Source organism: Halichoerus grypus, chromosome 5 (genome assembly GCF_964656455.1).
Source record: "Halichoerus grypus chromosome 5, mHalGry1.hap1.1, whole genome shotgun sequence".
Taxonomy (NCBI): domain Eukaryota; kingdom Metazoa; phylum Chordata; class Mammalia; order Carnivora; family Phocidae; genus Halichoerus; species Halichoerus grypus.
Window position 1 is genome coordinate 104,923,588 of NC_135716.1, and position 24,431 is coordinate 104,948,018.

Consider the following 24,431-nt stretch of genomic DNA (forward strand, 5'->3'; position numbering starts at 1 on the left):
AGTAGTGTTTTTGCTTCTAAGGTCTAGAAGAATGGAAGTATCCACTCATTTAGCATTGTGGAGCCAAAGTTATCTTTGACAAGTTGGCATTGTGGAAGAGGTGATAAAACCAACTCTTGGTAAAATGAAGTACAAATAGATATATATACACAAAAATAAATTCCAGGGGCACCTGCCTGGCTCAGTCAGTAGAGTGTGCAGCTCTTGATCTCGGGGTAGTGAGTTTGAGCCCTATGTTGGGCGTAGAGATTACATAAAAAAAAAAAAATCCCAGGTAGGTTAAAGATTGACATTTAAAATGCAAAACTTTATGACCTTTCAATTATTTCAAATAAGATACAAAAAAATACGAATGAACTGTTAAAAAATGGATAATTTGGGGTACATTTAAATGAAAAAATGCCTGTATATCAAACCAAGTGAGACGATAAGCCAGAGATTGAGAGAAGATATTTATATCACATATAACCACCAATAATGAATATCCAGAATGTTAAAGAACTTACACAATTCTATAAGAAAAAGCTAAGCAGCTCAACAGAAAAGTGAACAAGAGCTATAAATAGGTAATTTATAGAAGAGAAACCTGAGTAGCCAATAAATATATTAAAAGATTTTAGGGGTGCCTGGGTGGCTCATTGGGTTAAGTATCTGCCTTCAGCTCAGGTCATGATCTCCAGGTCTTGGGATCAGGCCCCATGTAGGGCTTCCTGCTCAGCAGGGAGCCTGCTTCTTCCTCTCCTGCTCCCCCTGCTTGTGCACACTCTCTCTCTTTCAAATAAATAAATAAAATCTATACAAAAATGAATTTAAAAATAAAAAATATGGGAATAAGATTCAGATATTTCATCAAAATAAATACACTGATGTCAAATAAGCGCATGAAAAGATGCTCAGCTACCTCAAGTATTTTCTTTTTTAATGTATTGTGAATGTAATTGTTTTATTAGTTACTTTCTTGGAATATTTATTGATGCTGTATAGAAATGTAACTGATTTTTGTATGTTGATCTTTTATCCTGAAAGCTTGCTAAACTCATTGAACTCATTATTAATGGCTCTTTGTGCATTGATATGATTATGTATTGTTTTTCTTTCATCAGTTAGGTATATTATGTTAACTTTGAAATATTATATCAGCTTTGCATTCTTAGGATAAAGTTCACTGAATTAAATGTTAAATCCAATTGGTTGATTTTGTTTAGGTCCTCTGTGTCCTGTTGACTTTCTACTTGTACTATCAATTACTGAGAGGAATGTTGGTATCCAACTATTATAACTGTTTCTATCATTTTTTCCTGTTACTTCTATCAGTTTTAGCTTCACACCTTCAGAAGCTCTTTTTTTTTTTTTTTTTTAGATTTTATTTATTTGACAGAGAGACACAGCGAGAGAGGGAACACAGGCAGGGGGAATGGGAGAGGGAGAAGCAGGCTTCCCGCTGAACAGCGAGCCCGATGCGGGGCTTGATCCCAGGACCCTGGGATCGTGACCTGAGCTGAAGGCAGATGCTTAACGACTGAGCCACCCAGGCGCCCCTAGAAGCTCTTTGATTGGGTACATATATCTCTTGAATTATGTCCTCCTGGTTACTTAACCCTTTCATCATTATGTAATTTCCTTCTTAATTTTTGGTAATTTTCCATGCTCTGGGGTCTATTTTGTTTCATATGAATGTAGCTTCTCAGCCTTCCTTTTAAGTGGTGTTCCCCTGGAATATCTTTTTCCACCCTTTTACTTTAAACCTATGTGTATCATACTTAAAATGGTTTCATCTAAAGAGTGTATCTTGTTTGTTGCTTTTGTTTTTCATTCTTTTGTTGTGCCTTTCTTGACTTCTTTTGATTATTTGAATATTTTTTAATATTTCGTTTTTTGTTTATTATATTTGTATATATATTTAGTGGTTGCTCCAGGCATCATATTACACATACTTTTCAGTGTGTATAGAATTAATATTTTGCCACTTCAAGTAGAATCTAAATACCTTAATACCATATAGTCCCCTTACCCTTTATGTTTTGGTATTCCATGTGTATTACATCTGTAGACATCAGAAACTTCATCAGACAATGCTGTAATTTTTGCTTTCAACCATTATACATATTTAAAACACTTGAACAGGGAGGCATAGTCCATTATATATTTATCCACTATTTACCATTTCTGTTGCTCTTCATTGCTCATGTCCATATTTCCCTCTGATATAATTTCCTGAATAATAGAACATACTTTAACGTTTGTTTTAGAGGAAGTCTTTGGGAAATGAAGTCTCTTTTTCTTCACCCGGAACACCTTTCTTTTATCTTCATCTCTGAATGATATTTTCTCTGGATATACAATTCTGTATTTATTTCATTTTCCTTATTTCATCTATTTTATTTTACTTAAGCACTTTAAAGATTTTTTCTACTGGGACACCTGGGTGACTCAGTTGGTTAGGCAACTGCCTTCGGCTCGGGTCGTGATCTCAGGGTCCTGGGATCGAGCCCCATGTCGGGCTCCTTGCTCAGCGGGGAGTCTGCTTCTCCCTCTCCTTCTGCCTGCTACTCTAACTGCTTGTGCTCTCTCTCTGTCAAATGAATAAATAAAACCTTAAAAAAAAAAAAAAAGATTTTTTTCTACTTCCTTCAGACCTCCATGATTTGTGATGAGAAATCTGCAGTAAATTCAGATTGTTTTTCAAGTATATATAATGCATCCTTTTTTCTCTGGTTGCTTTCATGATTGTTTTTCTTTAGTTTTCAGCATTTATCAGTGGTGTGTCTGGTCATAGATTTCTTTGACTATCCTTTTAGGGATTTGCTAAGCTTCTTGAATCTATGAATTGATATCTTCTGCCAAATTCTGGAAGTGTTCAACCATTATGTATTTCTTGAAATATTTTTTCTGCACTATACACTTCCTTCTCTCTTTCAGGGATTCAAATGACATGAATGGTAGATCTTTGTCTACTTTACCATAGGTCCACAGGCTCTGTCTTTTCTTCCTTTCTTAAATTTTTTTTTTCTGTTTTTCAGATTTGATTATTTCTATTGATCTTCAAGTTTACTCTTTTTCTATAATCTCCATCCTGTTACAAAGCCCATCCAGTGAATTTTTTCCATTCTTAATTTTTTTTTTTTTTAAAGATTTTATTTATTTGTCAGAGAGAGACACACGTACAGCAGGGGGAGTGGCAGGCAGAGGGAGAAGCAGGCTCCCCGCTGAGCAGGGAGCCTGATGCCGTACTGGATCCCAGGACCCTGGGATCATGACCTGAGCCAAAGGCAGATGCTTAACCAACTGAGCCACCCACCCAAACGACCCTCCAGTCTTAAATTTTCATTTGTTTCTTTTTTATATTATCATTTTTTTACGAAGACTTGGTTTTTTTACATTTATTTCAATTGTGTTCACCTCTACTTCTTGGAGCCTGACTATAATAGATGTTTTAAGTATTTTTTTAAAAAAGATTTTATTTATTAGAGAGCGCATGCACTTGTGCTCACACGCAAGCAGGGGGAGGGACAAAGGGGGGGCAGGGGGAGGACAAATAGACTCCTGGCTGAGTGTGGAACCTGACTGGGGGTTTGATACCACAACCCCGAGATTATGACCTGAGATGAAACTAAGAGTCAGACGCTTAACTGATTGAGTCACCCAAGCACCCCAATATTTTTCTGATAATTTCAGTATTTTTGTCATCTTGGAATTGACTACATCTGTTGGCTTGTCTTTTACATTGTGAATTGCTTAGATTTTCCTGGTTTTTTTTGTTTTTTTTTTTAAGATTTTATTTATTTATTTGACAGAGACACAGCAACAGAGGGAACACAAGCAGGGGGAGTGGGAGAGGGAGAAGCAAGCTCCCCGCCAAGCAGGGAGCCTGATGCGGGGCTCGATCCCAGGACCCTGGGATCATGACCTGAGCCGAAGGCAGATACTTATTGACTGAGCCACCCAGGCGCCCCCTGTTTTTTTATTATTTTGGATTGTGTGTGGATCAAATAACACTATGAGGCTTTAGATATTAAATCCTAAGGAGAATGTGGTTTTTTTTTTTTAAGCAGTTTTCTTAGGGTCAAGTTGCAGGTTCTGAATTGCCTTGTGTAGGCCTCAGTTTTTATGGCAGTTTAGTCTATAAAGACTTTGCCATGTTATTTGGATCTGTGTGTGCATCATCTGGTGGGTGTTCTGTGATCTGGACAGTGGTTTACCCCATAGTTCACTTCTCTTTGGTATGTTAATTAGGGTTATATCTTGCATGTCCAGACTGGAAGTGAACCCAGGAATTCATGCACATCTTTATGGGATCTCTTTCTTGAGTTCCTTTCTATGATTTGTCCTGAATTTCCAGGATCCTTCCTGGTTTCTGGCTAGAAAGCATTGAACTGAGTTTTCCTACTGTGTCACGCAGTTTATGTCCTTGTTCTGCATTTGGTACCAAGCATTGGGAGGACAGAAAGAAAAAAATAATGAGGATTTGCCCTATGCTTTTGAGCTTATACTGCCCCTAGTCAGAGGGTGTGATTCCTTTTCTTTAGAATTTTAGGTGCCTCTCTGACCACTTTTAGTGTCACCATCATCCCTTTGGATTCTACTTTCACAGAATTGCCTGAGGATTAGGGCAGAAGAGAATCATTGAAGGGCTGGGGGGGAGGGTTCTTTTTTTTACCTTTAAGGAGCTTCTTTCTTTATTTTTCAGAGTAGAAAGAATCTACCTTGATAATAATATTTTACTATGGCTTTCTCAGTATTTACCTGACATACCATTTTCTATACTTTTACATACTGCATCTTTATATTTAAAGTGGATTTCTTTAGTTATAATTGACTTACATTTGTATCCATTCTGACATTGCCTTTGACAATTTAAAATTTAATGTATATACTGCTAAGGTTTATCATCTTGATGTTTCTTTTCTACCTATACCGTCCGTTGTCTCTTTTCTACTCTTTTCTTGTCTTTCCAATTAATTGCTCATTTCATTTGCATTCCATTTTATCTCAACATTGGGCTTTGTTTAATTTTCAGCGGAACTTCTTAAGGTTTGTTTTTTGTCACTAGATGACACTGTTACAAGAGCATTGACTATATTCCCTATGCTGTGCCTTTCATCTCTATAACTTATTCATTCCATAAATGGAAGTCTACATATCATACTTCCCTTCACCCATTTTGCCTACTCACCCACTCCTCTCCCCTCTGGTAACCACCAGTTATTTTATTTTTTTAAAGATTTTATTTGAGATAGATGGAGAGAGAGAGCGCGCGCGAGCGCACACAAGCACGAGCCAGGGGGAGAGGGAGAGGGAGAAGCAGGCTCTCCACTGAGCAGGGAGCCCGACTAGGGGCTCCATCCCAGGACCAGGGGATTATGACCTGAGCCGAAGTTAGACACTTAACCAACTGAGCCACCCTGGTGCCCCTCTGTAGAAAGTTTAGTATTATTTGTTGTAGTTCTTTTTTTAAAAAATTTTTTATTGTTACGTTAATCACCATACATTACATCATTAGTTTTAGATGTGTTCCATGATTCATTGTTTGTGCATAACACCCAGTGCTCCATGCAGTATGTGCCCTCTTTAATACACATCACCAGGCTAACCCATCCTCCCACCACCCTTCCCTCTAGAACCCTCAGTTTGTTTTTCAGAGTCCATAGTCTCTCATGGTTCGTCTTCCCCTCCAATTTCCCCCCCTTCATTCTTCTCCTCCTGCTATCTTCTTCTTTTATTTGTTGTAGTTCTGTGAAGAATGCTGTTGGTATTTTGATAGGGATTGCATTGAATCTGTAGATTACTTTGGATAGTATGGACATTTTTACAAAATTAATTCTTCCAGTCCATGAACATGATATATCTTTCCATTTGTGTTTCATCAGTGTTTTATAGTTTTCAGAGTGTATGTCTTTCACTTTGTCGGTTAAGTTTATTCTTAGGTATTTTATTCTTTCTAGTGCAATTATAAATGGGTTTGTTTTTTGTTTTTTAAGATGCTTAATTTTCATCCATGGGTTTTATTCAGTGTATCTAAAATTTTTTATTTTATTTTATTTATTTGAGAGAGGGAGAGTGCGCACGCGCATGTGTGCACATGAGTCGGGGGGAGGGGCAAAGGGAGAAGGAGAAGCAGACTCCCTGCTGAGTGTGGAGCCCGATGTGGGGTTTTTGATTCCAGGACACTGAGCTCATGACCTGAGCCAGAGTCAGATGCTTAACTGACAGAGCCACCCAGGTGCCCCTAAAATTTTATTGATGAGCTTTAGAACTTTCCAGTTACATTTTAAGTGAGATTATTGAGGTATCATTTACACACAGTAAAATTCAACTTTTGTAGTGTATTCCACTTAAAAAAAATTCTGTGGTAAAATACATATAACATACAATTCACTGTCTTAACCTTTTTAAGGATTTATTTATTTATTTGAGATAGAGTAAGCATGAGCAGGGGGACAGAGAGAGAGGGAGAAGCAGGCTCCCTGCTGAGCAGGGAACTCGACACGGGGTTCGGTCCCAGGACCACAGGATCATGACCTGAGCTGAAGTCAGATGCTTAACTGACTAAGCCACCCAGGCACCCTTTAACCTTTTTAAAATTTAGAATTAAAAATTGTGTATACAGTGGCAGTGATGTTAAATACATTCATAATGTTGTGCATCCATCACCACCAACCATCTCCAGAACTCTTTTCATCTTGTAAAACTGAAACTCCATACCCATTAACCATTCATTTCCCAATTTCCCCCCATGCCTCCCAGCTCCTGGTAACCACAGTTCTACTTTCTGTCTCTATGATTTTGACTATTCTAAATACCTCATATAAAGTGGAATCATCACATAGAATTTGTCTTTTTGTGACTGGCTTACTTCACTTAGCATGTGTCGTTAGGGTTCATCCCGATTGTAGCGTACGTCAGGATTCGTTCCAGGAGCTGAATAATCTTCCATTGTATGTATATAACACATATTGCTTGCCTGTTTATCTTTTTTTTTTTTAAGATTTTATTTATTTATTTGACAGAGAGAGACACAGCAAGAGAGGGAACACAAGCAGGGGGAGTGAAAGAGGGAGAAGCAGGCTTCCCAGCGAGCAGGGAGCCCGATGCGGGGCTCTATCCTAGGACCCTGGAATCATGACCTGAGCCGAAGGCAGCCGCTTAACGACTGAGCCACCCAGGCACCCCTCTGTTTATCTGTTGATGGACAATTGAGTTGCTTCCATGTTTAGCTATTGAGAATAATGCTTCTATGAACATGGGTGTACAAATATGTCTTCAAGCCATGTTTTCATTTCTTTTGGGTATATACCCAGAAGTAGAATTGCTGGTAGCAATTTTATTTTTAATTTTTTGAGAAACTGCCATAATGTTTTCCCTAGTGGTTGTACCATTTTACATTCCCACTATTAATGTACAAGAGTTATAGTTTTTCCACATCCTTGCCAACACTTGTCTTATTTATTTTTTTAAATAGTAGCCATCCTGGGGTGCCTGGGTGGCTCAGTAGGTTAAGCATCTGCCTTCGGCTCAGGTCATGATCCCAGGGGCCTGGGATTGAGCCCCGCGTTGGGCTCCCTGCTCAGCGGAGAGCCTGCTTATCCCTCTGCCCCCCCCCCCACCACTTGTTCTCTCTCACTCTCTCAAATAAATAATCTTTTTTTTTAAAAAATAAGTAAATAATAAGCCATCCTAATGGGTATGAGGAGGTATCTCATCGTAGTTTTGATTTGCATTGCCCTAATGATCAGTGATGTTGAGCATCTTTTTGTATGCTCTTGGCTATCTGTATATTTTCTTTGGAGAGGTGCTTATTCAGATTATTTGCCCACCTTTTTTTTTTTTAAGTTTTAATTTTAATTCCAGTTAGTTAACATAGTGTTGTATTAGTTTCAGGTGTACAGTATAGTAAGTCAACAAATCCATGCATCACCTAGTGCTCATCACAAGTGCACTTCTTAATCCCCATCAGCTATTTAGCCCACCCACCACCCTTTCGGTAACCATCAGTTTGTTCTCTATAATTAAGAGTCTGTTTCTTATTTGTCTTTCTCTCTCTCATATTTTTTTCCCCTTTGCTTGTTTTAGTTTGTTTCTTAAATTCCACATATGAATGAAATCATATGGTATTTGTCTTTCTCTGACCTATTTTACTTAGCATTATAGCTCTACCATGTCATTGCAAATGGCAAGATTTCATTTTTTTTTTTTTTAAGCTTTTATTTATTTGAGAGAGAGAGAATGAGAGACAGAGAGCATGAGAGGGAGGAGGGTCAGAGGGAGAAGCAGACTCCCTGCTGAGCAGGGAGCCTGATGTGGGACTCGATCCCGGGACTCCAGGATCATGACCTGAGCCGAAGGCAGTCGCTTAACCAACTGAGCCACCCAGGTGCCCAAGATTTCATTCTTTATAGCTCAATAATACTCCATTTTGTGTGTGTGTGTATGTGTATGTATGTGTATATATGGATACATTTATCCATTCCTCAGTTGATGGACACCCAGGCCGCTTCCATAACTTAGCTATGCTGCTGTAAACATAGGGGTGCATGGAATTGTTTTCTTAATTTCCCTTTCTGCTACTTCATTATTAGTGTTATAGTATTATAGAAACACAACTAATTACTGTATATTAATTTTGTATTCTGCAATTTTACTGAGTTCACTTATTCTAATAGTTTTTTTGTAGAGCCTTTAGGGTTTTCTATGTATGGTATCTGTAAATAGTGACTGTTTAACTTATTCCTTACCAATTTGTATGCCTTTTGTCTTACTGCTGTGGCTAGGACTTCCAGTACTATGTTGACTAAAAGTAGCTAGAGTGGACATCCTTGTGCTGTTCCTGATCTTAGGGAAAAAAATTTCAGTTTCTCACCATTCAGTATGATGTTGGCTGAGGGTTTGTCATATATGGCTTTTACTATGTTGAGGTATGTTTTCTCTAGATGCACTTTGTTGAGAATTTTTATCATGAATGAATGTTGAATTCGTTAAATGCTTTTTCTTTACCTATTGAGATCATGTGTTTTTATTTATTTTGTTAATGTGGTGTTTCACATATTGATTGATTTGCAGATACTGAACCATCCTTGCATCCCCAGAATAAATCCCACTTGATTGTGGTGAATGATGCTTTTTTTTCTCCCCCAAGATTGATTGATTGGTTGATTGATTTTAGAGATAGAGTGCGAGCAGTGGGGAGGGGCACAGGGAGAGGGAGAGAATCCACAAGCAGACTCCCTCAATGAGCTCAGAGCCTGATGTGGGGCATTGAATGATGTTTTGATTATACTGTTGTATGTCGTTTGCTACTTCTGCTGAGGATTTTTACATCTGTGTTCTTCAGGGATATGGTCTGTAGTTTTCCTTTTTTGAAGTGTCTTTGATTTTGATATGAGGGTAATGCTGGTCTTGGAGAATGTATCCTGAAGCTGTCTTTCCTGTCCTATTTTTTGGAATAGATTGAAGTGAAAATAGATATTAATTATTCTTTAAATATTAGGTAGAATTCACTTGTGAATCCATCTGGTTCTGGACTTTGATTTGTTGGGAATTTTTTTTTTTTGGAAGATTTTATTTATTTATTTTAGAGAGTGCAAGTGGGGAAAGGGGCAGAGAGAGAGGGAGAGAGAGAATCTGAAGCAGACTCCATGCTGAGTGCAGAGCCCGACGTGGGGCTCAGTCACACAACCCTGAGATCATGACCTGAGCCGAAATCAAGAATTAGATGCTTAACCGACTGAGTCACTCAGGTGTCCCAGGAATTTTTTGATTACTGATTTAATTTATTGACTGGAAATTGGTCTGAACTGTTCAGATTTTCTGTTTCTTAATTCAGTTTTGGAAGATTGTATGTTTTTAGGAATTTGTCCATTTCTTCTCGGTTGCCCAATTTTAGCATATAATTTTTCATTTTAGTCTCTTGCAATCCTTTGTGTTTCTTTTTTTCTTCATGAGTCTAGCTAAAAGTTTGTCAGTTTTGTTGATATTTTCAAAGAACCACCTGATTTCATTGATCTCTTCAGGTGTTTTTTTAGTCTCTGTTTCATTTATTTTCTGCTCTAATCTTTATTTTTTCCCCTCTCACTGCTTTGGGCTTTCTTTTCTAGTTCCTTTATATGTAAAATTAGATAGTTTGAGATTTTTCTTGTTTTTTGAGGGAGGCCTTTATCACTATAAATTTTCCTTTGAGAATTGCTTTAGTTGCATCCTACAGACTTTGGACCAATGTGTTTTCATTTTCTTTTGTCTTCATGTCACTTTTGATTTCCTCCTTGATTTGTTCATTGACCAGTGGGTATTTAGTAGCATGTTGTTTAGGCTCCATGTGTTTATGCTTTTTCCGTTTTTTTTTCTTGTAAATTTCTTGTTTCATAACAGTTGTGGTTGGAAGCGATGGTTGATATGATTTCAGTCTTACATTTATTGAGATTGTTTTGTGACCTAATAACGTGATCTGTCCTGGAGAATGTTTCATGTGATTTTAAAGCAATGTGTATTCTGTTGTTTTGGGATGGAATGTTCTATATATATCTGTTAAGTCTCTCTGGTCTAATATGTTATGCAAAGACACTGTTTTCCTTTTTAATTTTTGCCTGAATGAAGTATCCATTAATGTAAGTGGGGTGTTAAAAAGTCCCCTACTATCATTGTATTACTGTCATTTTCTCCCTTTACATCTGTTAATATTTGCTTATTAAGTGCTCCAGTGGTGAGTACATAGATATTTACAATTGTTGTATCCCCTTGTTGGATTGATCCCTTTATTATTATGTAATGCCCTTCTTTGTTTCTTGTTACACTTTAATGTCTGTGTTGTCTGATATAAGTATTACTACCTAGGCTTTATTTCGCTTCCATTTGCATGGAATATCTTTTTCATCACTTCACTTTTAGTCTTCATGTGTCTTTAGGTCTGAAGTGAGTCTCTTGCAGGAAGCATATTGATGGGGCTTGTTTTGTTATCCATTCTGTCACCCTGTGTATTGACTGGACCATTTAGATCATTTATATTTAAAGTAATTATTGATAGGTATGTACTTAATGCCACTTTATTGTTTTCTGTTTGTTTTTGTAGTTTTTCTCTGTTCCTTTCTTCTGTTGCTCTCTTGTGATTGATGACTTTCTTAATATTAGGCTTGGATTTCTTTCTTTTTTGTGTATCTAGTATAAGTTTTTGGTTGATGGTTACCGTGAAGTTCATATATAACATCTTAAGTATTTAACAGTCTGTATTAACTTGATGGTCACTTAATTTCCAAGACATTGTAAAAGAACTTTATTTTTGCTCTCCCCCTCTTCACCGTTTTTGTGTTTTCATGGTTTACAACTTTTTATTTCACGAGTACCCTTAACTAAAGTTTAAAGATTTTATTTATCTTAGAGAACATGCATGTGAGCAGTGGAGGAGCAGAGGGAGAGGGAAAGAATCTCCAGCGGACTCTGTGCTGAGTGTGGAGCCCACCATGGGGCTCAGTCTCTTGGCCCTGAGATCATGACCTGAGCTGAAACCAGGAGTCAGATGCTTAACTGACTGTGCCACCCAGGAGTGCCACACCCCCTTAACTATTTTTTTTAGAAATAATTGAATTTACAACTTTTGTCTTCTAACCTTCATACAAGCTTCATAAATAATTGTTCTGTTACCTTTAGTGTATGTTTGCTTTTATTTGTGAAAGGTTTTCCTTTCCTAATTTTTTTTTTTTTTTTTTTTTTAAGATTTATTTATTTATTTGACAGAGAGAGACACAGCGAGAGAGGGAACACAAGCAGGGGGAGTGGGAGAGGGAGAAGCACGCTCCCCGCCAAGCAGGGAGCCTGATGCAGGGCTTGATCCCAGGACCCCGGGATCATGACCTGAGCCGGAGCAGACGCTTAACGACTGAGCCACCCAGGCGCCCCTCCTAATTTTCTTCTAATTATGGCCTTTTCTTTTCCACTTAAAGGAGTCTCTTTAGAAAGTGACTTTTTCTCTGGGTGCTTTTAAGATTTTCTTTTTTTTCGTTGATTTTTTTTTTTCCAGCAACTTATTTATGATATGCCTTGGTGTGGTACATGTATATCATCGATTAGGGCTTTTTATTGAGGACTTGTTATCAGGGGTTAATGGTTGACAGCTTGGAAAATTTTAGTCATTATTTCACTCTTTTTTTTCTGTTATTTCCTTTCAGTACTCTAGTTACACACAGTTGATCACATATTTTTCCATTGAGACTGTTCATTTATTTTATTTTTTTATGCTTCATTTTATATTCTAATGTTCTGTCTTAAAGTTTACCAGTCTTTATTTCTGTAGTGTTTAATATGCTGGTATTTCTGTCCAGTGAGAAATCTGTATTTTAGATAATGAATATGTCATCTCTGCAATTTCAGTTTTACTCTTTTTTATACCTTTCATTTTTCCCATACTTTTGATTTCCATTAAATACTTGTTCATAATTATCATTGTTCTAACATCTCTGTCCTTGTTCTGTTATCATTTCTGTCATTTCTGGATCTGTTTTATTGATTGTTTTTTTCTTGGTGTTTTCACATTTTCTTCCTTATTGTCATCTCTAGTAATTTTTGATAGAATGTGGAACATTTTTAGTGGTTACATTGTTGACTGTATGGATTTTGTTATCTTCCTTTTTTAAAGAGTGGCTGCTATTTAAGTTAGTTTGGGGTTCCTTTCATCCCTTTGGAGCATTCTGGGTTTTTTTGTTTTTTTCTTTAGCTTTACGTCAGTGCATCTAGGGTAGCTTTTACTCAAGGGACAGTTCCCTTCTATGAAGCTGTGATCCTTCCTGGCTCTTCACTGAATGCCCTAAATGATTACCAAGGACTTTCAACTTTGACTCCATGATTATGAGCGTTGGGAATTGTTTAAGTTAAAACTCCCATTTCTTTTTTTTAGTCTTGTGGAGATTTTTCCCTATGCATGTGTCTAGTGCTGAGGAAAAACTCAAAGGGACCCATGTGCAGATTTCCAGAGATTTTTCTCTTTATACGTTCTTTCTTTCTTTCTTTATTTATTTATTTTTAAAGATTTAGTCATTTATTTGAGAGAGTGAGAGAGAGAGAGAGAGAGAGCACATGAGAGGGGGGAGGGTCAGAGGGAGAAGCAGACTCCCTGCCGAGCAGGGAGCCCGATGCGGGACTCGATCCTGGGACTCCAGGATCATGACCTGAGCCGAAGGCAGTCACTTAACCAACTGAGCCACCCAGGCGCCCCTATACGTTCTTTTTTTAATTTTTTCATTTATTTGAGAGAGAGTGAGGAAGTGAACATAAGCAGGAGGAGGGGCAGAGGGAGAGGAGAGAGAATCCCAAGCAGACTCCACACTGAGCGTGGAGCCTGATATGGGGCTCGATCTCACAACTCTGTCATATCCTAAGCCAGAATCAAGAGTCAGACGCTTAACTGACTGAGCTACCTAGGCACCCCTTCTTTCTCATCAGAATTCTGCCCTGCAACTTCCACTCACCCCAGCCTCCCTAAATTCTGATCTCATCTCTTCCATTTAGCAATTATGTTTTCCCTCTGTCACTGAATTTAGGTAAAGTGCCTCCACTTGGAAACCTGGGTCAGTTGTAGGGATCACACTTCTCTCAAAGATCACAGTTGTGTACTACCTGTTGTTCAGTATTTGAGACCATTTTTATTTTGTCCAGTTTTCTAGTACATGATTTTTGTCTGTATCTTATGAATTGATATCGGTACTTTCTTAATATTTCTTACTCTTTCGTATTTATTTTTCTATAAGGAATATTAGAATCAGCTTGTTTTACTTTTAAAAATGTGTTTAAGGTTATGTGAAATGCATAGATTAATGTAGGGAGAACTAATATCTTTGGAATATTGAACTTCGATAGTCAAGTACAGTAGCATATACCTTTGTAATTTGTAATTTTAACCAAGAGTTAGTATCTATTGCTATTTTATTGTGAATTTTTACTAAAAATATTTATTGTTTTCTCATGCCTTTTCCCTTTGTATGCAAGTAGTCATAGTTTTTTTTTAATCTATTAGTGTGGTGACTTATATGTATACCTTTTTCTAATATACAACCCATTTATAAATTTCTGTTATGAAACCTCAGTTGTATATTTTAGTTTGGATTTTTGTATAGATTCTTGGATTACTTTTGATTGTTTTAAAGATTTATTTTTTATTTATTAGATATAGGGAGGGAGGTATAGCAAGCGAGAGAGAAGGGGCAGAGGGAGGCAGAGAGGGAGAGAAGCAGACTCCCTGTGGAGTGCAAAGCCTGAGCCTGAGATCATGACCTGAGCCAAAACCAAGAATCGGCCGCTTAACCGACTGAGCCACCCAGGCACCACTACTTTTGATTGTTCTAAAATTCAAATTCCTAGCTTTCATTTAGAATCCTTAAATATAACAGACTTTGAAAAATTTATGAAAAGGAAAGAATTCTCAGAATGCATGAGGTATGTGCATCATTGTGGTTAAGTAGGGAGACAACTTTTAGAACTATGACACTTATTTAAATATACAGTTGACCCTTGAATTGTGCTGGGGTTTGGGGGCATTGACCTCCGCATTGTTGAAAAACTGCATGTAACTTTTGACTTTCCCCAAATTGAACTACTGTATTTTTTTTTTTTTTTCCCCACAAATGTATTTTATATTGTGACTGAAAAGTAAGAAGTTGCCAAATGACAACAAGCAAAGGGAAGGTAGAGGAAAGATACAGGGTAGGCTGGAACAGCAGGACTTTCACCTGCTTTTGGTCATCCTCATCCCACTACGTGGGCATGAGGGTTAAGTTCACTGAAGCCTTGAACAGCTCTGGAGAGGGATTCTTGCTGAAGTGGCGGGGCCAGTTACTGGTCCTACTTGGCCAGGGATCACAGAATGATACCACATCACCAAAGGGTCTGGGGGAACCCCACAATGACAGGAAGAAGCCCGCAATGCAGAGCAGGCAGCAGGGAGGGGTGCCGTCTGCCATACTGAATGTCCTCCAAGCAGACGAGCTAATACCCCAGGGATCTAGCGGCTCATAGCTTGCCAGCATGTCCTGTAAGCAGAAGCTGCCTTAGAACCAGGTAGGGAGTCAGTGGGTCATGCCAACCTAGAGAGATGGTAAAGGTGCTCTGCCTTCCCCTAGATGTTGCATAGAAGGACGTTTTCTACATTTCTGGGTAGTGGATAAGGGGTGTTACTCCAGGATCCAGTTTTGCTAACTTTAGGCGGGGGTGAGGAGACGTACGGTACCTCATTCTACTGTACTGTATTTGTTGACCAAAATCCGTGTTTAAGTAGACCCCCGCAACTCAGACCCAGGTTGTGCAGCTGTATGTTTGTTTTTGTTTCAAAATAATTGTTAAGAGAATTATTTTATGCTGTTCATCTTGCTTCTATCACCGGAATGTTTTTGACAAAGAGAAATAGGATTTTTTGTTGTTGTTGGTTAAATCTTGTCAAGAAAATGTGCTTGTGTTATAGAATTCATGTTGAACCTGTTCTTCTATGGTCTAGATTTAGCAGAAAAGAATTTTAATCACCTGTCTCCATATGCAGCTGTCTCAATTCTCACTAATTCAGTTACATGCGGTGTTTTCCGTGTTTACAGGTTCAGTTTAACTTGCAGTTTACAAAACCAAATACATCACTAGGAGATGTTCAGTCAGGAACAACTATTAGTATGCCTTGCTCAACTGATAAGGAAAAGTAAGTACTTCTTGGCATAAAATTTAATGTTTGCAATTTTGAAAGTCATCTTAAATAATTTTTATCCGTTCTTGAAAGCTTTGATGCCCACTTATTTATCTGTGACATTTGAAGTTGCTAATCAGTGGGATTGAAGTGGAGTTCCTTTTATCTATAAGAAAGAGATTTCCCATATTTTTTTAAACTGTAGTAGACAGTTAAACATACAGTAAAATTTTATTTTTTAGGAGAGACTTTCCTACATAACTGAACTACCTTTCATCTGCTTTTGGGCAACTAGATAGAAATCTTTTTAACTCCCTTTAGTGTGGTTTTTGTTTTTGTTTTGGCTGTGTCTGCCTCTGGAAGCACTCCATTTTTCTGAATTAATGCTTCCAGTGTAAAGTACTCTGAGAAGCCAGCTATTTTATTTTATTTATTTTATTTATATTTTAAAGATTTATTTATTTTAGAGAAACAGCGAGCATGAGCAAGGGGAGGGACAGAAGGAGAGGGAGAGAAGCTGACTTCCTGCTGAGCACGGAGTCCGACGGCTCCATCTCAGGACCCTGACATCATGACCTGAGCCAAAACCGAGAGTTGGAGTCTTAACCAACTGAGCCACCCAGGCGCCCCAGAAGTCAGCTATTTTAAACAGCTAGAATTTGGGCGCCTGGGTGGCTCAGTTGGTTGGGCGACTGCCTTCGGCTCAGGTCATGATCCTGGAGTCCCAGGATTGAGTCCCGCATCGGGCTCCCCGCTTAGCGGGGAGTCTGCTTCTCCCTCTGACCCTCCCCCCTCCCATGCTCTCTCTATCTCATTCTCTCTCTCTCAAATAAATGAAAAAAAAAATCTTAAAAAAAAATCTTTAAACAGCTAGAATTCTTTGCTAAGAATAACGAGGCTTGTGAGATTGTTCCATACCTATCGAAATAAGCTTTAATTTTATGACTTGTTTTGCCTACTCAGAAATTCCTTCCTACTTTTTAGCTCTTACACAGGTTTTACATAGTGGGGTTCGTTCTGTCAGTGAGTTGTGACTAAATTAAACAGCTCATGAAAACTTGTCTCTCTGTAGTCTCTCTGGTAGTCTATACATGTTTGTACTATTTTTTTCTTATTATTACGCTTCTTAAAATTTAATCACTTTAAGACCTGTCTGCTGGCACTCATTACCATTAGCTAGCATCATTCCAATGTATTGCAGAATAAATTACTAACACTTCCAAGAGGCTTCTTATCCCAGTTCTCTGGCTCTTACTCATTGGCTTCTCTAAAGTTGGCACCAACATGAATATTAAAATAGTTTGTGAGCCTTTTTAAAAAAGCAGAATTCTTTGAAGTCTTGAAATGTATATATTTGTTATATTTAATCTCACACTTGTTCAAGAGGCAGTGCATCTGGAATTCATGTTAATGGTAGAACACGATGTTTATATATTTAACTCTGTCATACTCACCAAGAGCAATTTTACTTGCAGAAAATATCGTATTTCTGGTACAAAACCAAACATAACCATGTGTCCATAAAATTAGGACTGTTCAGCTATTTTGAGTGCTTTCTGTTTGTGATTGGTTTTTTACTTTATTTGTTGTCAGGTAGGAAAAGTGGCAGTGGGTATCAAAAGTTAAAAAAAAGCTAAAACTGAAGGAAATATCTATTCACCCACTTAATTCTTTTCTGAAAATTGGAAAAAGACCATTTAATTTCAAGAATGTACATTGTTTTACCAGTGTCTTTAAATTCTTGTTACATGGAACTACTGAGAAACTTGACACTGGACAGATATAGGAAAAAGGAATATGGTGGTAGAAAGGGGAAAAATACATCTACATAAATGCCCCCCATGTTTTTCCAAAATTTTATATTTGTGTTCATCTGACTAGAATTCATTATTAATTTTAATAGTGCTAAATATTAATGAACTTTGAAGTACTATAAAATTTTGAAGAGCTTTTGGCAAAGGAAAAATCTTACTCATTTTATTTTTATTTTATTTTTTTTTAAAGTAGGCTCCACGCCTAGCGTAAACCCAACGCAGGGCTTGAACTCACAACCCTGAGATCAAGACCTGAGCTGAGATCGATTTGGAGGCTTAACCGACTGAGCCACCCACGCGCCCCCTTACTCATTTTATTTTTATTTTTTATTTTTTTCCCTTACTCGTTTTACATACAAAATGAGATAGAAATGATTAAATAATGATACTCTTGAAGCACGAACATTTGTTTTCATTCGTGTATCACTTACGCACTATTGTTTTATAGTTTCATAGTACTAGAGTTTTCATTTCCCCTATATTTTTTATCTTAGCTCTTCGACTTACTAGTGTTATTTATTATAGTCTACTGTTTACTGGGAAGGGTATTTTGGCTTATGGATAAATTACTTAAGAAACCACTGAAGAATATGATTTGTTTTGAACAAAGCTATCAACAGATTATTTTATATATATGTATGTCTGTAGATTAGATAAACCTTCAAAATTAACTTTTAAAGTGAAAATAAGGCTTTGTTAAGATAAGTAAATAATTACTATTTTCGTTTCAAGTGGTGCAAATTTAGGGCTGGAATCCAAATACCTGAAGAAAAGGGAAGATAGCATTCCTTTACGCGGGCTCAGCCAAAACCTGTTCAATAATCCAGGTGAGAGTACAGTTCTGAAATGGATTTTACACTGTGGTTTAATTGACTATATTTTACAAAGACGTAAGTGAATACAAATAATTTTTTTTTGTCCTCATTTGCAGACCATCAAAAAGATGGCACTTTGGGAGCATTACAGACATCTTCCAAACCCGCAGTGCTCCCTTCTGCATCTTCAGCGTATTTCCCCGGGCAGTTAACAAACAGTTAGTGCTAGTGTTACCTTTTACATTTTATTGAAATTTTAGAAATTCCCATGGTTTAAAAATATATGAACAGCATAGATCAAATCCTCAGCCAGCAAGTTTCAAAGTTTACTTGAGCTTACTGTATTAGATTGTTTGGATCCTTTTTAAGTACTGCTGTCATTTCATGACAAGCTAGAGGAGCTGGTTTGTACTTGGGGGATTCTGAGTGAAGATTCTCAGGAAATGACACCTTTTAGTTTGTGTACATGGTGTTTTATAGAATAACAGTATGAATTTTATTAAATGAATCCTTAGAAAAGTAGTTCTAAGGAAAGAGTTGATGCTTTTACGGGACATTCTAGTCATTGAGTATCTGGGTAAATGAAAACCTGCTCAGACATAATATGAAACTAAAGAATGTTAATAATTCATTTTATCATTTTCATTGGTAAAAGTTCTAAATTCGACACCTGAAAATTATGAGGGAAAATTATTATCTCCAAAGATATCTATATTATATTTACCATAAAGGGAAAAGTCTTAGATTTACCTTTAATGAATGAAATTAATCCTTCATAGCAAGTAGGTATTTTCCTTGCAACATCTTTAAATTAGCTATTGAACAAGTCTAAGTAATTTTAATAAATTATAAAAATAATTTGGACAATGTATTTATATAACCAGATTGGGTATAAAGTGCTTTTAATCATTTGAGCTGCGAAGTTTATAGGATTTTAATGCTTCCTGGAAAACTACATTTACCCAGTTTTTCTCTTTTGTTTGGAGTTTTATTAGTTTGTTATACAATTAAATTAGTGGAATGTTTTAAAAATTAGTACTATACAAAATACTTTAAGAGCATCATGAATATTCATTGTTTTTTTATAATATCAGAGTGGGTTCACCCAGTACAGAGTAGCATTCTCTTATGAAACATATAAATCAGTTTTTGTTTGCAAGGATTGCTAATGCTCATGTAATATTTATAAACTATTTTCAAGGACCTTACTACACAGATGAGGCAAGAGAATTCAGTATATTAATATCAGTATTATTGGGTTCATGATAAGACAATCTAGTATTTGCTCATATTTTTCTGAAGCCACAATATTGAGTCTTGTGATACTTTGAAACTGTGCTGGTAGTTGCAAACAGTCTTAACTAGGGGATTTATTCAAAAAAATTTAGTGACCATTATTGGGTAGTTACTTTTATATGTGACTTGTCATTTCAATATACTGAGTATTAGTAAGAATACTTGGTTACAGCAACTTGAAATCACTTACTAATAATAATCTGGGAAGTAGCCTCTTGGTGATACTAGAATCTTTCCTGTAAATATAATGTAACATATATATAAAACATTGTGACAGGGTTTGGATGGGACTTAGGACATACAGGTAGTTCTTTTTTATTTGAAATTGTTTTGCAGTGTACAGCTGTACATGTGTTAATAATCACAAGGTTGCACTTAATTTCTGTGAACTGTGAGCTTTGTTAATAAAGTATGGTATATGACGTGTATGTAAAAACAGAAACAGCATTGATCTGCAACTGTTGACTATGCTTAGAATTTAAGTACTTCCGTTTAATTTACGGACTAAGTTTTCATTTCTTTTGTCTTCCTACAGGAGTATGTTGTAGTGAGGGAGAAAAAAAAAGGGGTTGAAGGGAAAATGATGTAAAGCTTTGATTTGTTACTGTAAAAATGATTATGGTAACAAATAAAGCCAAAACAGACCTTACAGGGAATCACAGATCAAGACTTTCTTTTAAAAAAAAAATCATTAAAATATTTAATTTTATTAACAGAATATTTACATTTCTTTTAAGACCTTATTTAACCATAGTGAATGTTCCAAGTTTAAAAAGCATTGAGCAATAACCACACAAGATGAAAACAGTGTAAACTATACAATACTTTATGTACAATTTTTACAAAGTAACACTTTTTTAAATAATATAACTGGACACAAAAATATACACTTTAGAGAAATTCACATCAGTAATTGTATAAAGCTCTCTTCTAGGGTCCTGAAAATTTAGGACAAACATTAGCTCTGTAAATAAAGTGTTACTGTGACAGTCCTGAAAGGCCACTATATATATTTATCTACATATAGATATCACATTGACATTTTCAAGGCTACCAGCTTTACTATATAATTTTTAGATTATGTATTCAAGTGTTGAGGTTCTTATGATTATGCAAACATTAAAAGAATAGTGGTGTAAGTAGCTGGGGAACAAATCTGAGCCAGTGTTTAGATTTAGACTCTACCCCAATTTAAATTCTAAATGGCTGATATTTTCTCATTTCAAAAACAGTGGTGAATGTTTAAAATAAAATAACTACAAACAAGCTTGAAACATGATTCAGATTTAGTACAATTTTCTTAAAGAGTTTTTTTTTTAATGCAAACAATTCATTTACCATTTCTTTACTTTAGTGCATCTGCATTAAGGCTTTGAATTATTTGACCCAAGATTTTACAGTGTTAAAAACGAACAGGTCCATAACCGTACTACCTACTCTGTCTCGCTGTGAGTCAGCATAAATAGAGTTAAAGCTCAACACCTGAAGGAAATGGTAGCAGAGACGTTGCTAGTATCTAAGAAGGTACGTATATAGTTTTTAATTAAAGGATGTATAATAAAACAAAAAGCTTAGTGGCAAGAAACTGGTGCTAATAAACAAAAGGTTTCTTTTCAAAAGAAATTGTAACATCTTTGGAAAACTGTCCGGTTCTGGTTCTTTCTTTAGTTCCCACGGAGTTCATGCAGATACATTTCTTAAGACAATCTTAAAGTACATTGTAGATGGAAATGGAATGTACATCCAGAACTACAGGTGAAAACTAAGACCTGGGTGTGAGAGAAAAGTCTTCCTGATTTCGGTCATCACACATTTGTGTCCTGGAGCAAAGGTTCTTTGGCCTCTCCTGGCGCTTGTGTACTGTGAGGATGGCTGTGACTGCCGCAGTGCTTTCTCCAGCTGCTGGACCGTAAGCTCAAATTGGTATGTTCTGGAATAAACAAGGCAACAAGCAGAGCCAGCAGTACCGAACAGGCTCCAAATAGGAAGGGGGGGCCAGGGATGATCGAATTCTGAGAAAGAAAAAGATAATTAGGGTTTTTGCGCCGACGTCTCGGCTCTAAAGACACTGCTTATCTTTTAGTAATCCCAGATTGCTATGACTTATAAATCAAGGTTTTTCTCTCTTTCTTCATCAGAGCTACAGTTAGAAAATGCATTTGCTTTTCAGGAGAAAAGGGACACGATCATACTCTCACTTTAAAATTCTGAGGATAATAACTGATCCAAGAAACAGAGCCAAAAGATTTTTTAAAAAACAGCCTATGCAGAAATAGATGGTCACTTGTAGCACAGAATCTGAACACATCCTATAAGCCTTCACCTCATTAGTTCAGCAGGAAGCTCTCAAAAGTAAAATTAAGTAGCATATGCCATTAACTACCGTAGCGGAATCAATGACCGTTTTCTCTGTTTAAAAAGCTAAATACATTCTCTAGTAACGACAAGTGAGGGAAACACAGCTAAGGCTGTTACCATAAGAATGAAAAAGGCCTTTGTTTTAGCCCAAAGTTACGTTCATCCTTAGCAAAAACTTGCAGAGCCAGTTTAACCTGTGTACAGCCCACAAACAAACATTTTTATTTAACAGTAGTCTTGGCGCTCTGCTATACAAGCACGGAACTGATGAGCTATTTGCATTGGCTAAAGGGATGATGGCTGCCGTTAGTATTTTCAGTTGTAAGGAGGGAAAGTACAGCAAACAAGTGAACAAAGATGTGAATCAGCACCTAGCTGCCGGTTGCTAGAGAAGGCAGGCCTCGCCTGGGGGCCTCGTGCATCGCGCAAGACCCCGACGAGACAGACAGCGGTACACATGGGGGCTGTTACCCACGCCACGAGGTGTAATACCACACACTAGAATATTTCAGTAATTCTTAAATTCTTGAGGGAAAAGGTATGGACAGCCAATTTGAGAAAGAGGTATACAGGGGAGCACAGCCTCTTTGGCTTTGGTTTTTAAGTGCTGAAATCATCTCATGTAAAAGCTTGGGTGATCAAAAACCATTTATCTTTCAATCCAGCCAAGTGAACTGTATGTCTATCAGGTGAACGAAGAATTACCTGTTCAAAGTGGTGCTGTGGGCTTGTGTTTGTTCCCAAGTCTGTTCCTGTCATTGGCAGTTCTTTAAGTTCCACATGGAATATGTAGAAAATGAATCCATAAAGAGCTGGTCCCAGACCATTGCACAATCCTCGAATTCCTGTTATCATTCCTTGAACAACACCTAAATTGGTTTACACAAATTATGTAATGCACCGCTTATTTTTTTCCTGCCCTAGAACCAGTACAAACAGGAAGTCAATCTAAAACAAAAGCTCTCATCAGACACTAGCAATTTACCAAGATGGCATTAAAAAGTACTTAGAAGCCCTCAGCTCTACAAAGTAAGCTATCTGATACAAATGTGAGATCAGGTAAACCCAACCCAGACATAGACCTAGTTTAAACAAGTGGGCAAAAGCACCTTATTTCCCTTTAAAACACCCCTGGCTAAAAATTAGACATGAGTTCACAAGCATAATTGTTAAAAAAGAAAAAACTGCCCCCAAACAGCTACTTAAGACCCCACTGAGTCAAATACAGAGTTTGAGTTTTGCTTTTCTCTGGGATCTTTTCTCAAATTTAAAATGCAATTTGCTTTGGCCACAGGCCTTTCCTTCCTCATTTATCAACCAAGTGATCGCTGCCACTCTTTTGTAATACCCTTTTTCTCCCCTTATGACTAGAGAAAACACATCTTTTTCAAAGAATTATTTATCTGTTAGCGTTTTGAGAATTAAATGTTCCTATCACAAAAGCGTAAGATAATGTTTTCTAAGGTCTTTAGATAACTGAAACCTAAGATTTAAATAAAAGGGTTACTTAAACCCAAGGTGTCTAGCACATCATAGTAAACACTTAAAAGTGGACATAAAGTGGCCAGCCTATCACTAGATTTTCTAGCGAAAGGACAGCTAGCGCCACGCACTCAAGAGTGAGAGACATGGGGCGCCTGGGTGGCTCAGTCGTTAAGCGTCTGCCTTCGGCTCGGGTCATGATCCCAGGGTCCTGGGATCGAGTCCCACATCGGGCTCCCTGCTCGGCGGGAAGCCTGCTTCTCCCTCTCCCACTCCCCCTGCTTGTGTTCCTGCTCTCGCTATCTCTCTCTGTCAAATAAATAAATAAAATCTTTAAAAAAAAAAAAAAGAGTGAGAGACATGGTTATAGATACCCATCTAAGGACAGTACCCTGGAATCTGCTTTTCCTCTTAGCAATGAAAGCAATTTTAAATTCTTTACCTTGATACATTTACGATCCTGTACTGAGGAAGGAGATAGGACATAGGATTCGAGTATTCGTGCTTTGAAATAGTAATCATGGGTTCTCGTCAACTCACCTTGTTGATCAGCATCAGCAGTTCGTGAAACAAGGGCACTGACTGCTGGAAAGGTAATGCTGGACATGGCCGCTACAGCCCCGGCAGCCCACATCATCCTGTAACCCAAAGCAGCAAAACAAAAATACGTTCTCCACTGCGCCTCTCACTCAGAACACACACTTGAATTCAAGTAACTGTTACTGCAAAACGGCTGTGGTACAGGGAAAAGGAGAATTGTACTTGGTCTATTCCTTCCTTCCTGTGTGACTCTGGGCAAGTCACTCTAAGCCTGAGCGGTGGGTGGGGACAGGGAGGCCGTTGAGAATAACGTACGATACACATAAAAAACATCATTTCGTGTTTCCCCAGCCAGTTAGTCACTCTGCAGGCACTGTTCCCGCAGACCTGTGCTTCAGCATGAAGCTACTGAGCTGACCTAAGCCTTGGATGTTCTGGGCTTGATACTCAAAATAAATGCTTTAGATCATTTAAATTGTGAGC

The 24,431-nt window shown here is 37.4% G+C and overlaps 2 protein-coding genes across 2 annotated transcripts in view; one reads left to right on the plus strand and one right to left on the minus strand.

Moving 5' to 3' along the window:
* SASS6 (SAS-6 centriolar assembly protein) overlaps window positions 1-20,244 on the plus strand; it is a 53,257-nt gene extending 33,013 nt beyond the window's left edge. The window contains exons 15-17 of the mRNA XM_036069526.2: window positions 15,561-15,658; window positions 18,190-18,284; window positions 18,389-20,244. Coding sequence (XP_035925419.2) covers window positions 15,561-15,658; window positions 18,190-18,284; window positions 18,389-18,495 — 300 coding nt within the window. The 3' untranslated portion in view covers window positions 18,496-20,244. The remainder of the gene's footprint in view (window positions 1-15,560; window positions 15,659-18,189; window positions 18,285-18,388) is intronic.
* Window positions 20,245-20,378: 134 nt separating this feature from the next.
* Window positions 20,379-24,431, minus strand: part of SLC71A1 (solute carrier family 71 member 1) — a 45,573-nt gene continuing 41,520 nt past the window's right edge. The window contains exons 10-12 of the mRNA XM_036069531.2: window positions 23,949-24,046; window positions 22,632-22,795; window positions 20,379-21,580 (exon numbers count right to left, since the gene is read on the minus strand). Of these exons, the coding sequence (XP_035925424.1) occupies window positions 21,374-21,580; window positions 22,632-22,795; window positions 23,949-24,046 (469 nt within the window). The 3' untranslated portion in view covers window positions 20,379-21,373. The remainder of the gene's footprint in view (window positions 21,581-22,631; window positions 22,796-23,948; window positions 24,047-24,431) is intronic.